At 36.4% G+C, this 15669-nt stretch overlaps 1 protein-coding gene across 3 annotated transcripts in view; it reads left to right on the top strand.

The window, feature by feature from the left end:
* The window catches only part of USP37 (ubiquitin specific peptidase 37), a 40261-nt gene that overhangs the window by 7544 nt on the left and 17048 nt on the right, over nucleotides 1-15669 (top strand). For 2 of the 3 annotated variants that reach the window (XM_060773462.2, XM_060773454.2), the window contains exons 2-14: nucleotides 381-590; nucleotides 1463-1631; nucleotides 1834-1934; nucleotides 4096-4256; nucleotides 4548-4619; nucleotides 5247-5344; nucleotides 8203-8287; nucleotides 9000-9161; nucleotides 10279-10410; nucleotides 11350-11473; nucleotides 12484-12689; nucleotides 14140-14257; nucleotides 15374-15453. In XM_060773462.2, the coding sequence (XP_060629445.2) occupies nucleotides 435-590; nucleotides 1463-1631; nucleotides 1834-1934; nucleotides 4096-4256; nucleotides 4548-4619; nucleotides 5247-5344; nucleotides 8203-8287; nucleotides 9000-9161; nucleotides 10279-10410; nucleotides 11350-11473; nucleotides 12484-12689; nucleotides 14140-14257; nucleotides 15374-15453 (1664 nt within the window). In that variant the 5' untranslated portion in view covers nucleotides 381-434. The remainder of the gene's footprint in view (nucleotides 1-380; nucleotides 591-1462; nucleotides 1632-1833; nucleotides 1935-4095; nucleotides 4257-4547; nucleotides 4620-5246; nucleotides 5345-8202; nucleotides 8288-8999; nucleotides 9162-10278; nucleotides 10411-11349; nucleotides 11474-12483; nucleotides 12690-14139; nucleotides 14258-15373; nucleotides 15454-15669) is intronic. The other variant, XM_067460582.1, reaches the window with a different exon arrangement.

Genomic DNA, 15669 nt, shown 5'->3' with positions numbered 1-15669 from the left:
TCTCCCTTTGAACAAATGTTGTCAAGAAGACTGTGTTCCTCTAAGTCAGTATTTGAAGGCAACAACAACAACAAACAACACATTGAATATTTACTGTCATAGCAGCAGTCTCCCTCTTCTTTTCTTTACCTTTGTTGAGGACTGGTGTGCAAATGGAATGGTGCACCAAAGAGATGGATTCTCGTTGGCTGCTGCTGTGTGATCTGCTTGCGGAGAAACATAGATTATACAAATCCACTGAGCAGATTTTTGAAAACCCTTGTATTGCAGATATTAATTGATACTTAATCATTTATTAAAAATAATCAGTGCAAAATTATTTGATTTCAATTAATCATTTATTGATTATAACCCTGTAACTTTCTCTTTTTTAAAAACAGGGTTTGTGTTTCCGATCAGATTTAATTATTTTCATAAATTATTTACATGAAAACATGACTCTGCTGAAATTATGTGGATCTATTCGCATGCGTAGCATGCAGACTGGGACTACCAAATGGAAAGAAGGGACATTTGAAATAGTGGATAAGGACAGCAAAGTGACTCTGGCGGTTCACTACAATGCTGGAGGAGTTCCAAAGATATTTCAGGTACCTCAGAATTTCAAAGAGAATCTGTTTTGAATCAGCCATTCAGTGTCTCCATGAACTATCTTTTCAAAGTCCATTTGATTGTCACTTGAATTTTTCTCAGAGAGTCATTCTTCTGCTTTCCAGAACACTGGCTCTATTCTATTGTGCTTTGATTTGTTTAGAAGAAATGATGAACATTAGAGAGAAAATAGAACTTCAGTTTGCTCTTGATTGTTATTAAAAATTGTCACTGAAGATTCATAGTTATATCCCTATTTCTTTGTATACTTTGTTCACAATTCATGCTTTCATATGTGTATTTGTGTGGAAGGCTAGGATTTTCAGCATATTTATTTGAGAGTAAATTCTACTGAACATAGTAGAAATTGCTTCTGGGTAAATTTGTTTAGGATTACTATAAATCTGTCTTTCTGCTGGCTCTCGAATCGCTCTCATATTTATTCTAGTCTAGAAAGCTATCTGGAAGTATAATGTTTTCTTTGAGAGGTATTATTACAGGCTAACAGGTTATCTTGAAGCTTGGAAGTCTTCCGTAAACAAAATTTTTGTTTGTTTAGTCTGTTTTTATTCTAACTGGCATTCTGAATAAATGTACAGCAATTAGGGGAAAAACATGAGTCTATATAGTGGTATTTTTTAAAAATAAAAGCACAGAGTAGGAATTAGGAATTTGAGCTGGAGCTCTGTTATTTGTAACGAAATAGCATAATATTATACTGTGGTTAGGAGCTAATATCTGGACATACATGGAGTTACATGGACACCATAATCCACAACCAGTAAAATTTTGTTACCTTTAGGGTCAAACAATTCTTTAGTGTTTCTCTAAATTATCCATATATACATTATATCCTTTATTTTCTTTCTAGCTAAACCATAGTATTAAAAATGTGGTTGTGCGACCAAGTAAAGGGAAACTGTGTTGGCTGATGATAACACTAAAGGATTCTAGTTTCCTCATGGTGGACAAAATACCATTGAAAGATGCAGAGGAAATGAAGCTGTTTTTGGAGGGGGTTCAAAACAGGACTCATGCAGGTTAGTAGAAGGCATACCTTTCCCAACTTTTGATTGGAGATTAGGTATCCTCAGTACTAGTTTAAGATAAGCAAAATGGATGCAAATTTTTCTGTTTTCAATAAATAGTTCTACAAGAGATTGGGGGAATTTTGTTGTAGTAAAATACTGAATGTGTATTATGCTAAAGTGGTATTGAACCCGATCATGCCTTTTTTTTCAGCTGTGAAGATACCACTGGGATCTGGCAGTTTTGGAGGTGTTCTAGGCAACAGAGGAACACAGAAGGATTCTTACAGGCAGTTCCCATACATAGAAAACCAGGTAGTTTAAATACTTTTCTCTAATTCCATTTTTATTCTCATCTTCTCTGGCTACAATAAACCATTATGGTGCGGCAATTGGGTGGCTATAAACATACAACTTTAGGACACTTGCTGTGTTAAGCCTATTTCACTGGAAGGCAGCGCTGTATATATATATTATATATATATATATATATATATATCTTACGAATTAGGTGAGGGGGTGATGTTTTGTTTTGTTTACCTTTGGATCCAAATTCTTATTCTCTATAAGGTGCTTTGAGTTGTAGGTAGGCCTTATCACCACCAAGGAAGGAAAGTCTCATTATGTCCAAGTGACAGCTTGCTTTTTACTCCATTCTTTGTTCCTTTTTTTTTTTTTTTAGGAGACAGCCTTCCTTGACTTCAGGCCTCAATTTTCTTCTTCATGTTTTTGAACTATCTCAATCATCTTCTAAGATGATTTGACTTCACTGTTTTTTCCTCTCCTACTGCTTTATTTTTTTGAAAATGTCCTTCCTTTTGCAGTCTATGTCAAATAAGACATGAAAACTTCATTTGTGTGGTGGCTAGGAGCACTCAAAATTGTGTTTGCATATATCTAAAATTTGTCAAACTTATTAAGCTTATCTCCTAAGAATCAGAATTTACCTAAAGAGACTGCAGCCAAACTATACTTCTACCATGCGTTGCTCTGCCAGCCTGGAACTCATACAGATAAAACAGATTTCTGCAGAGTTTCAGTGGGAAGAATGTATCCAAAGGTGAAATGGAGGGTGCTGTGGGCAGTGTGTGGTCACTACAGGGGTGCCCTAAACTGATTTAAAGCTTTTTGTTTTGCTTCACATTGCCCCTTAGGCAAAGTAGGGAACATTTTACTACATTTAGGACCCCCCCCCCCGGCCACTCAGGGCTCCAGTAACGATATGGGGATCCCCTCCCCAATAACCTTTTTTGCCGCGGAACAACCTCCTCTATTCTCCTCCCCTCATATAAGCCGTAGAGAAGTATTAGTGAAAAGAAAATGATTTTGCTCACTTGTTTAAAATAAAGTCCTTCTTTGCAGGAAGGTCCCTAAAACATGGTGGAAATACCCGCCCCCCCCCCAAGTGTTTTTGTGTAAAAGTATTTGGATGTATATATTTTTTGCGGAAATAGGCACAGTTGAGAGTGTCCCATCAGGGTTTCCTGTGGGCCAATGTGGCCCCTTGCCTTCAAGAGATGACTACCCCTGAGGTATTAGGTCCTTCATAGGAAAGGTTTACTGAATTCAATACTGCTGTTGCAGCCACTTGGTAAGCTAACCAGACTTAGCCTTGTACTTTACATTTCTTTTTTTATCTTCAAGGTATTGCCCAATATCATGCATATGTATCTTTCAGTAAGATAGGAGGACTTCTGGCTCCTACCCATTTGGAAAACCACTTCTTAGCACTGGGAGTAGAATGCCCCTTCCCACAACAGTCAAGATAAATACATTCAATTAGACCTTAGACGATTTGTGGTGTAACCATTCACAGGATGCTTCCCATCTCCAAGGAGAAAGAACACTCACAGTGTTCTGTTTCAGACCACTGAAATTATATTGCTTCTGATTCTGTACTACTTGTAGCCTAACATACTAAATAAAGGCTTCAAGGCTCTTCAGGACTCAAGTCTAAATACTTGTCTTGTACCATAACCAGTTGTGGACAGTAAGAGGTTTTCCACGACACTCCATAAAACATGATTTTGATCTTTGTTTTTGTTCATAAAATAAGAGTGCTGTAAACAAAATCAAAAGAACAGTAGTCTCATGGATGAAAGCAACTTTTAAAAATTATTTTAAGAGTTTGTTCTTTAGACATATAGTTGTTATTCCGTTTATTTTCTTGTGGTACACTTTCCAGTGTACAAGTTCATCAGAAGAGACTTCTGATATGCTGTGGTAATCTCTAGCTAGCTACACAAAAGGCGGGGGGGGGGGCGGGGGGGGGGGGGGTGATCGATATCTTTAGTAAGTCGGCTGGGATCCTGCTGCAGTAGCTAAAACCTTGCCAAATGTAGATCCGAGATAAAAGTAATAGTTTATACAAGAGAACTATTTGCTGGATTTGTGGCCTATTAGAGCCCTGATCTTGACTTTTGAAATTGGTGTGTGTTATGCTTTTGACTTTAGCATTTTCTCTTTCATTTCATAGACTCCTTCCAAAAGAGGAAATGTTGAAAGTAAGTCGCTGAGTTCCCCAGGAAGAACATCAGTTAAGAACACACCAATCACTGGAATGTCTGGCAACAGGGTCAATAGTTCCACTTCTCCGGCTACCTCAACACCTCACAGAACAGGCTTGTTGGAAAATCGGTATGAAAGCAATCTTTTAAAGAATTGCAACCTTCAGCGTGCATGCATTGAACTACCTTTGGCACTGAAAGTTGTATTAATAAACTTTAATTTAAGATTGATATAATTTGTTGTTATGTATAGGTGAAATTTCTGAACAGTTTTTTCCAAATCTTTCACACTGCATCCTACACAATATGGTTTTGAGAATTGGAATTACTTAAATACCACCTGAAAATGTTGTCTTAAACATGAAGAATTTGGACCTTTGGTTTTCCTGTAATTTGAAGGAATCATTTTTTTCTTCTACAGTGAAAGGAGGAAAAGGGCACCAACTACTTCAGAGATGAGTGAAGATTATCCTAAAGAGAATGATTCTTCAACGTATGTTTCTAGTGGTTATGGGTTTTATGTTTGTTTCTTCCCTCCACTTCCAATGTGATGTTTGCATTGAAAATAAGTCATAAATCTATTTTGGCTTAAATCACTAACATGGTGCTTTTGTAAAGACACAACATTAGTGTACAAAATAGTAGTATATATTCTGAATAGTAAAAGATCGTAGGTGCACAAAGCTTGTGTTTCCTTTGGTATACCAATTATTAACGTTCAACCTTAGAGTTGTACTTATGCTGATAAAAAGCTAGGTGACTTTACTTTTGATAGACGTCAACATTAAATCAAATGTGGTTTTTAAAGATATTGGAGCTCTATAGCATTAGTTGATAAGCTGCCTCTCAGTTTTAAACTCAGGAGAAGAAATAGTAATTTTTGAAAACTTTTGAAAGTACAGTTTAACCTGTAGTCATTCCCACTGTGCGGCACATTTCAAAAGTTATTAAAGGGTGGATTGAATTTTAAAAAGTAGATTTCAGGCCATAATGTGGCCGATAGTGGATTCTGGCAGGTGTATGATTAGGCTTCGAGAGATATCCACCTTAGTATATAGATGTATCTTATTGTGTTTTATTATGTTTAAAATATAAATGTGTTATATCAATTTATCTGCAGCAATAATAAAGCTATGACTGATCCAACACGCAAATTCTTACATAGCTGTAGAGAAAAGCAGCTGAATTTGAAACAGGCTGAAGAGAACAGGGCATCAGGTAATATAAAACATATTTATAGTCTATTCTGACACACTGTCAATCTAGCCAAACTGAACTGAAATATTTTTTGATGTTCTGAAACAGTTGATATTCTGATTTTTTTAAAGTATCTGTGTAATGAGATTAGTTATAATAGCAAAACCCATATATTTAAAGAGCCATTCATACTGAAGAAGTATTTTTCCATTGAAAATGGTTTGATTAAGGGATTAGGAGCTTAGTCTAAATGTAGGTTTTTCCACCCTCTTACCTATGTTTCCTTATGATGCCACCTTAATCTGTAGTGTTTGCTTCCATCATCATAGAAAATGTAATAAATATTCTGGATTTATCTTATGATTATTGACACGTTCAACAGTAATAGTACTAGCTGAAGTTACAAGTAATCACTCAAATAAATGCCGTCTGGATACTAAAATTAGAAAAAGATTTTTTTTGCTGAAAACCTGAAAAACAACCTATTCTGTGTTCCCACTTAGAATGTAATGTCTTTTAAGATTTGTCTTGGAGAGAGTGTTTTAAAATATTTTATATATAATACATTTACATGTGTGTGTATACATGCACACCACCCTTCCTGTATTCCACAAAGCTGCTTATTTGTTGTCTCTGCAACTCACACAGATGTGTATATTGTGCCTCTGCAGTGCATCATTCTGAAAGTTCTAGTGTTGTTATGTAAGCATTTTCACAGTAGCCCCTCCTTCCCTCATCCATGTGACTAGACTGATTCCTGCTCAAACATCAGTTCCTTTTTATCTCCCACAACCCCAAGGGAATTTTTGGAGAGCAGTTCTTCTTATCTCCCTTTGGACTGCATTTTGGTTTCTTTGGACTTTGACTTGACTTTGTTCTATACTCCAATTCAGCTTTACTCGGACTATTCAATTGATTTTGTCTTGTCTTAATGGTTTGGTTTTAGTGGCCTATCATGTCTTCATCTTCCTTCTTTAAGATGTGCACCTCCTGCTGTGCAAAGATACTCCAGTGTCAGTTGTGCCTCAGAGAAGGCCATAAAAGTGGGGACTCCACAAGTGTATGAAAGCCACTTACCCAGTCTTTTCTCTATGAGCAGGTTGTATCTGCTTTGGGCAAGCTCACTGTTAAGAGTTGCAGATTGCTACCACATTAATCTTCTCAGCACCTCCTGCTTCTGGTTCTTCTGCCCATTCAGTGGTAAAGAGATCTCCAAGAGATTTGAAATCATGCAGAGAAGTCAAAGAATGACTCTTAATTATTCAGCTTCCCATCCTTGATTAATTATTCAGCTTCCCATTCCCATCCTAAGACTTTTTCAGTGTTAGTCCAAGTAGTCAAGGTGCAGCTGCAGTCCCATGTTGCTTCCTAAACATTAGGAAGAACTTCCTAATGGTAAGAACTGTTTGGCAGTGGAATGTGCTGCCTCAGTCTCCTTCCCTGGAGGTTTTCTAGCAGAGGCTGGATGGCCATCTTTTTGGGGTTCTTTGATTCTATGTTCCTGGCCTGGAGCTGGATTGCATGGGTGTTGTGGTCTCTTCCCCCTCTATGATTCTACGATTCCACACCTAAGTTGGTCTCTGGATCTGGAAGTCCTTGTCTATACCACTAAGCATACTTCCAAGAGGTGATATAAGGAAAAAAAAAACCTTGGTCCAAGTCACTATCTTCTCTGTTCCATGTTTTGGGTTAGACTGTTCATCTTGTTTCTATCAAATAAGTACCAGAGAGGCTTTGGTACCAGTTTCTGTGGATTTGACATGTTCCTTACCATGTCCAGAACAGGCTTGATGTCACATGATAAGTGACCTCAAGAAGTTCAGGCAGCTATAGCTTCTGAAGATGAAATAATGAAATCTCTTTCTATGGTTCCTTGTTGGGCTCCCACTCCAGTTCCATTGGTTCATGAAGCCCAGTCTTCTGCATTGCCACTTGCTGAGAAGGACTGAAATACAATTTTGTCTGGGAGTCTTTGGTCTCCTTTTTATTTGTCATCTGCCTCTGTGAAAGGTGTGCCATTAGAGGAAATTTGTAGAGCAGCTACAAGATTACAACATTTGACCTTCACCCATAATACTCTAGACCTGATATCCAGGGCTTGGTGCCACTTTTGGGGTAGTCATGTTTTCTTGTGTCATGACACTCCCATCTCCTGTGGTTAGTAGATTGCTAGTCTCTCATTTGTATGAGTCATAGAGATTATAAAGAAGGAGGATGGGTTATTCTTCAACGAATCAACTGTGGACTCACACAACACCCCTGCTCCCCACATCATGATGTGCTCTCTCTAGCTTCTTGGGTGCTTCCACAGCAGCCAGAGAAGACAGGGTATACGTGGGAATCTTGATGGTCAATGGACCAAGGGATAAGAGGTTACCACCAAAACACTTACATAATAGTGCTAGCATTTCCAAATAATGTAGTGCACAGAAACCCATTTGTGTGAGTTCACAGAAGGTCACTCAAGGAACTGTGGTTAGCAATATGCAGCCCATCCTTGTTTGAGTAAATGAGATCTTTATTGGCATAAATGAGAAGGTGCAACATTTCTTGCAGTAAAAGTCAATGTGAATTCATAGATTTCAGAAAATAAAGAGAATTCAAGAAAGTTAATATATTCAGGATTGAAATAATCCTGTGAAATATCTGTACAAAAGTTATTGAAGTGTAGCACTTTAATATGTTGGACCAGAGTTCATATTCAGTCTTAGCTATCTTAGTGAGTTTTAAGGAATTCTGAACGTTGCAGACCAACGACATCTCGAAGGCCACATTTATTCTGGAGAGATGTGATAGACAATTTGAAGTGTTGAGTATTAATTCTATACAATTAACCTAAAAAAGTAATCTTTAAAAGTTTATTTTTGTTCCTTTTTAAGGGCTTTTGCCTTTACAGTCATCTTCATTCTATGGTAGCAGATCATCTTCAAAGGATTATTCAGCTGGCAATTCCAATTTGGACAGGTAGGCGCAGAATGCAGGAGAAGGGTTGTTTTTCCCTTGCTTGCTTAATCCTTAAAACACTATATTCATCTAATATTAAATTTCTACTTATTGCTACTTATATTCTTATTTATCAAAATAGTGTATATGAGGGCTGTTTTATTCCATAGCATTGGAATAATGAGCACATTTCAGTTTATCATATATAAAATTGCTGATAGATGCACACTTATTGCTGAGTCACTACACTTAGATGACTTTTTAACACTGTGCAACAAACCATATAAAATATATGCAGTGACATTATTTGAAAATAAGTGGAATAAACATAAACTGTTGTTCATTCTTTATGAAACTTTGTCATAAGTGCCCATGAAAATCAAACAATTCTTTACATGGAGCCTTTTTTATTTTTAACTTGCTTTTTAATTTTTTTCTGTAACCCACAGCTAGAAAAGTCTGTCTTTGGAATCTGTAGTTGAATATTCCAAGGAGTCTTCACAATTTGCATATATTTGGCTGAAAGAAACACACGATCTATTCTCAAAAAGAACTGCATGTATGATGTTTGAGACAATGTATTTTGTGCTATTGGGTACTCAAATACCTCTTTTTTCATCTTAAAGATGATGGCTTGTGTGATACAGTGTTCACTGTTTCTTTGTCACTACTACCAGAGATTGCCTTTGTCATATTTGAAGAAATGCATTATTTTCCTTTCTTGCCTTAACAGATCTAATGTCTTGAATCAGACTCCTTCCGCCAAAAGAAGCTTAGGGTTTCTCTCCCAGCCAGCTCCCCTTTCTGTTAAAAAAATGAGATCTAATCAAGATTACATGGGATGGAACAAGTCACGTGTTCCCCTTTCCACTCACCCACAACAACAGTTGCAAGGGTAAGATTTTTACAGCCATGTATGCGTACATGTGCTTAGTTAATGCACTACAAACAACTCAAAGAAGTCTTAGTAACTTTTCAGGTGTTCTCTTGCTCTGTCTCCATTGGGTCATTTTGACCCTTTTTTCTATATGTCTGTATATGTTTAATTTCAGTTTATAATCCCTCTCAGCATGGGGTGTCAATTACATATTTAGCATAACACTGTGTTCCTTTACATCTGGAATATAATATTGCTCTGGGAAATTATTAAAACAATGGGTTGGAATGTTTCTTTTTTTGTGCTCATGCACCAATTTCCTCAAGATCCAGATCTTTTTTCTTTTTAATCTCCTGGTCTGAAAATTAAACTTTTGTAGTAATTTTCATGTTCATGATTGTCAGGAAATGTTTTGAGGGGAAAATCTTTGTTAGCAGGGACCTACATGTGGAAAATGTGTTTTAGCTTGCAAATTAAATTTCTTCTTCGTGGTCTCTGTGAATCACACAGTTGGGTTTGGTTATGCCTACGCAGGCTCAATGGAAACTTTAGATCTTTAGTTCAAATTTTGGCAGTAACCCCACCCACTCCTCCCAGGTCATAAAAGGGTGCACTGGCCTGCAGCTCCCCAGTTCCTTTTCATTAGCTGCAGCAGCAGTTCTTCAGGAACTTTGTACTACCTTTCACGCTTAATGCGCTATTTTTCTTCACGTTGGCCATGTGCTACAAGAGATGCTCTCAGTGTGCCGGAAAGATGCCCGACACTGATGGGCATGCCAAATGTCTCCATTACCTGATTCTGTGGAACAAGAAGGGTAGCCTTTTCACAGCTTTCTTTTGAGAGCAGAGCTCCTTCTTTGTTCATAGAGATGGACAGGCAGACAGACAGAGCTGCAGGGTCCTATATCTTCTGGAATTATCTCCCTGAAATCACAGAACTGGGGATGATAGATTGTATGCTTTATTAAAGACAGATATTTTTAAGATTTTTTTTGCGCAAACTAATTACCAACTTCCAAAGCAGCCTCTTACATTTCATTACATAAGGACCGAGTGTACACATAATAAATCAACATGACAAATCACGTGTGTTACAAATGTTTCAGTTGCTATAATACTATCTTGTTCTTCACAGATTTGCAAACTTGGGAAATACCTGTTACATGAATGCGATTTTACAATCTCTGTTTTCAATTCAGTCATTGGCTAATGATCTTTTGAAGCAAAATATCCCATGGAAGAAAGTTCCATGTAATGCACTCATCAGGTGAGCACAGCTTTGTGAATAAAGTAAAAACACTGTCCTAGTTGTAGTCTTAGAAGAAGCATCTATTTTTGATATAATGTTTAGAGTCTCAAGTTGATTCTGGTGTGAGACAATTGGCCGTCTGCAAAGGACGTTAGCCAGGGGATGCCCAGATGTTTTGATCATCCTTGTGGGAGGCTTCTCTCATATCCCCGTAATGGGGAACTGGAGCTGATAGTGGGAGCTCATCCGCGTTCTCTTCAGATTTGAACCTGTAACCTGTCGGTCTTCAGTCCTGCTGGCTCAAGGGTTTAAGCAGTGTCTAGATGACAGCTGAATATTATGTGAATCAACAATTTTAAGAAAGAGAACTGTATATACTTATGTATAAGTCCAGGGCTGATTTTGAGTCAAAAAGCGTGTATTTTGATACGATTTGTGAATAAGTCAAGGGTCATTCTGTGGAAAGAAAAAAGTGGCAATGCCACCTCAAGGGTGCCAGCCACTTCTTGCCGCTGACCACATTTTCCCAGTCAGGCATTCAACATAGCCAGACACAATGCCACTATCGTCCTTCTAGGACAGACTAAGCTCTTAATAATAATAAAATAAATAATAATAATAAGTACTTTATTTATAGACCACCCTCTCTCCCCAAGGGGACTCAGAGTGGAGATGGTTTTTATTTTGATAGTAGTAGTTAAGATACCACACTAATATTGACCCATGGTCAGTATTTTACTAAAAAGCATAGTATAAATTCTTAATATATGTAAAATAATGGCTGGAAGTGCTTTTCCTCCTAATTTTATTTTCCTTCTGAAAATGAAAGCAAACTCTTTTGTAAATGGATGAGCAGAGGGATAGGTCAAATCGCATACAGTTGGAGATATTTTTAGCACTAAATAATTTTAACTTTATTTTTTATATATTTCAATGTTACTCTATTGGTTTTTCTAGACGTTTTAGCGTCTTGCTTGCTAAAAAAGATGTCTGTAGCTTTGACGCAAAGAAAGAGCTCCTTAAGAAGGTGAAAAACGCAATTTCAGCTACTGCAGAAAGATTCTCTGGATATATGCAAAACGTAAGTATCATGCCTTCAAGCTGGCGCCCTCCTAAACAGAAATGTGTTTTAGTAAGTTCAGTGTCCAACTATAGTTGTGCATATGCAGAAACAGTTCAATTAAAGAGATTAAACTGTAAGTGGTATGCATTGCCGAAGTTAATGTCTTTGAAGAGAGCAAGGGTTGTAAATCTATATTGGGGGTTTCCCAAGGTAGGGGATGGAAGTTTTCAGGAAACAATGAAAAAATGGCTTTATTCTCTAAATCTTCTTTTACAGCCTTCCTGAAAAGAAAAGTTTCAGCTTTCTGCCAGAAGAACATCAGGGAGGACATAATATGTATTACACATCATTTGGTTTAGAATTTTAAATAGTTTAAAAGTTTGGTTATTCAGACAAAATTGCATAAGAATTATCTTATTATCTGTAATGTCAAGCAAAAGACTGAGAATTGCAATATTCGGTCGCTGTACATAATCTTACATAAGAGCCGTCCTGTTACCATAGTACTCAGAAATAATTTATGAGGAGTAAATACACTTAAACATTTTCTTTATTATTTTAAAAGAAATTAAAAGTCTTAACTTTTTTATGGGAGAAAAAGATTTTCTAAGAAGGCTTATATCACTATCTTATCTACCTACTTACTACTTCTTGAACTATATTTTTGTTGCATGTGTGTATGTGTGGCATGCATATGCAATTCTTATAGAAGATAAACGAAGTGTTTATGTTTGCTGATCATAGGAGATAATATAAAATGTGATATCCTACAAAGTGAATATATCTTTTTAATTACCATAAATAAAGCAATCTCGCAAGAAAATGATAATTTGGGTTTTATTCTGTCTCTTAATCTTTAACGTTTTATCATTTCAGCTATTTTTAATTAAATCAGGAGTTCCAATTCATGTTTTGTGTGCAGGAACCAGATTTAAGCAATAGTTCTTCCTTTTTATAAAGAGAATATATGTAAATGTCCACAGGATGTTAAAAATTCTGTTCCCTACGGAATGTCCTTATGATTTTAGGATGCCCATGAATTCTTAAGCCAATGCTTAGATCAATTGAAGGAGGACATGGAGAAGCTGAACAAAACTTGGAAGAGTGAGCCAGGTTCTGGTGAAGACAGCTCTGTAGGACGTGTATCTGATGACTTATCAGCTACCCGAGTTTATACTTGTCCAATTATTACAAATTTAGAGTTTGAAGTTCAGCACTCTATCATATGTAAAATGTAAGTATTTGATCACCTTGTTTGTGTCTTATTCTTCTGTCTATATCTTCTTCTTAAGAGCAAACAAGCTTTTCTAGTAGTTCACACAGTAGGGGGTATGATGCAGATAAACAGGATGTGAGTGGATTAATAACATATCTGCTATACATGTTCCACTAGTTGAGATGTAATGACTCAAGCATTATTGTGATGGATTTTGGCCAAATATCAATGATCTCAGGCAGTTGTAGTAGTAGTAGTAGTAATAATAATAATAATAATAATAATAATAATAATAATAATAATAATAATAATAATAATCTGCATTTATATTCCGCGCTATTTCCCCAGGGGGAAACATACAAAAAGGCAAACATTCAATTCCTCTGTAAAACAAACAAATACCAACATAATAATCCCAAATAAGCCCACATATGAGTACAACATTAGAAACTAACATAAATAAATTAAACAAAACATAAACAAAAATTATATAATGACATAAAATCTGAACATAAAACATCCACAATTAATTTGCAGGGGCCAACTAAGGTTCACAAAGTTGATTGTGTGGCCAGAGATGGTAGCTGGGCTAACATAGAATGACAGGGTCCAAATACAGTAATAATTCTCACACCAGAGGTCAGATAGTGGTCTCTCATAATCTAGTCTTCCACCTCCGTATGCTGGTGAGCAGAAATGAGTCTTTGGTTGTTTTTTGAAGGGGAGAAGGGAGGGGGCCATCTTTATTTCTTTAGGGAGGGAGTTCCAGAGGTGTTGGCGATCATGGAGAAAGCCCTCTCCCTCATTCCCATCAGCTGTACTTGAGATGGGGGTGGGACCAAGAGCAGGGCCTCCTCCGCTAACTGCAGTACCTGAGCTGGTTTGTAAGAGGAGATGGGACTGGTCAAATAGCATACAGTTAGAGATGATTAAATACTCCCAAGACAAATTAGAGATTCCATGAAAAAGCTGTAAATTTGAAGAGGTCTTATTTTAAGAACTTTGAATGCTATTCTATGTAGAATCTACTGTCTTACCAACATTACAAGAGAGTCATTCATCTCACAACATTTAATCCAGTAAATACTTCAATTAATGTAAGACAAGGCACTTTTCATTACTTTAAAAAAAATCAGTCAGTTTGGGGGATTCCCCAAAATATCATGGGGCTTCAAGAGAAAAAACAAATCATCAACAAATACAGCTTCTCCACTTAGTAGTTTGAGCATCTTTTGAATCAAAATCTGTTCCCCAGATGAAATGGCACAATTGGATACTATTTTTAAATAATTTTAATAACAATGTGTTATTAATACCATCAGAACATTTGTTTTTGCTAAATTAATGTTTACGATTCATATTCATGAAATAAGAATTCTTTGTTGGCTGCTGGAATATTACATCTTATGTAACTCGTTGATGGTCTGAATAAAATAAACTAACACAAAAACCTTTTCTTTCCATCTAGGTGTGGTGAAACAGTCACAAAACGGGAACAGTTTAATGATCTTTCCATTGACTTGCCACGAAGGAAAAAACTTCTTCCATCTCGATCCATCCAAGATTCCTTGGATCTCTTTTTCAGGGTATACAATGAAGCTAGTTACTATTTATTGTATCTTGTTTTCTTTCTTTTTTATTAAGTTTCTAAACGCTGTTCATACTTTTTTTTTAAATCTAGCTGTCTGTTGTGCAATATAAAATGTATTAAAAATCTAAATATATTAATATGTAAGATATCAATAAGTACAAAATACATCTAAAATGTATTTATTTATTTGCTTGCAAATAACCTGTAGTTTACGCATTGATAAACCAAATCTAAAATCTATTTTGACAAAATCCCAAATTACCTTTTACTTACACTGGAACATCTGTTCCACCGTAACCCTTTTTCAAAATCCACTCCTGGTTCATCTCAAAATAACTTCGATTAAGCAAGTATGTCCCCATGTCTGTAAATTCATGGCCAGGATCCAGCAGAGCCCTTCTCTGAGGCCTATTCAGGCAATGTGTTCACAAAAGATTTCTTCCTCCTTTATTTCATGGCTTATCTTTAACAGTGCTAGTCTACGTCTGATTTATGGTTCATGCAGATACATTTGTATGTATTCCTAACCTGCCCCTGAAATTACAGCACTCATTCCTATACCTTTCTTCCAGCTGATTAAAATTATAATTAACTGGTTCCTTCTTCTTACCTTATGAAATTCTATCTTACTGTGTCTTAAGTGCCAAAATAAATTTTCCTTCTCCCTGTTCCAAATATTTCAGTGACTCTCACTGTTTAATCCCTTCATAATATTCCACTTTAATTTGTTATCTGAGCCCAATTAACGCAAATCCTATCACAAATCTCTTTTAACAGAAATTAAAGTAGTAGTTTTTTCTGCACAAGTTTTTGTAGCTGGCTTTTGGAGATTTGGAAATCAGTGTAATCAGGTGAAGTGGTATCCCTTGTTTCACAAGTCTCAGAAATAAAATCTACTCCAGCTGCATGGAATTCCTGTTTAAAAGCAGTGTTCTGTTCTGTATGATTATGGAGGAAGGTTTTGTTAGTGAATTGGGATGTAACCCATTGTATTCTTCTTTGTGAGGTGTGTCTTGGATCTAGTACTAAGAAATGCTGTCCAGTTTTAAGGGAAGCTTTGGTAGAAGAGGATCCATTTGGATTATAATTCTGTTTGTATTGTGTCTTTAAGGCAGAGGAAATAGAATATTCCTGTGAAAAGTGCAATGGAAAATCCGCTCTTGTTACACACAAATTCAGTCGGTTACCCAGGTAGGTATGTGATTTCAGATTGGGGGAAAAATGACTGTATTAATAACATTCATGGAGGAGATGACTGAGAAGAACTGCAAGGTGTACAGTTTTATCAGTATTGGCCTAGAATTAGTGGCTTTAATTTAGCTTCAAACACGGGACAGGCAAAAATAATTCATTGATAGCAAGTAGGACTTTAGTGAATGGCCTTACGAATATTTTCTCTATTCATCT

Source organism: Anolis sagrei, chromosome 1 (genome assembly GCF_037176765.1).
Source record: "Anolis sagrei isolate rAnoSag1 chromosome 1, rAnoSag1.mat, whole genome shotgun sequence".
NCBI classification, from domain to species: Eukaryota; Metazoa; Chordata; class Lepidosauria; order Squamata; family Dactyloidae; genus Anolis; species Anolis sagrei.
Note: the sequence above shows the minus strand (reverse complement) of the source record. Positions and strands in the feature narration are given on the sequence as shown.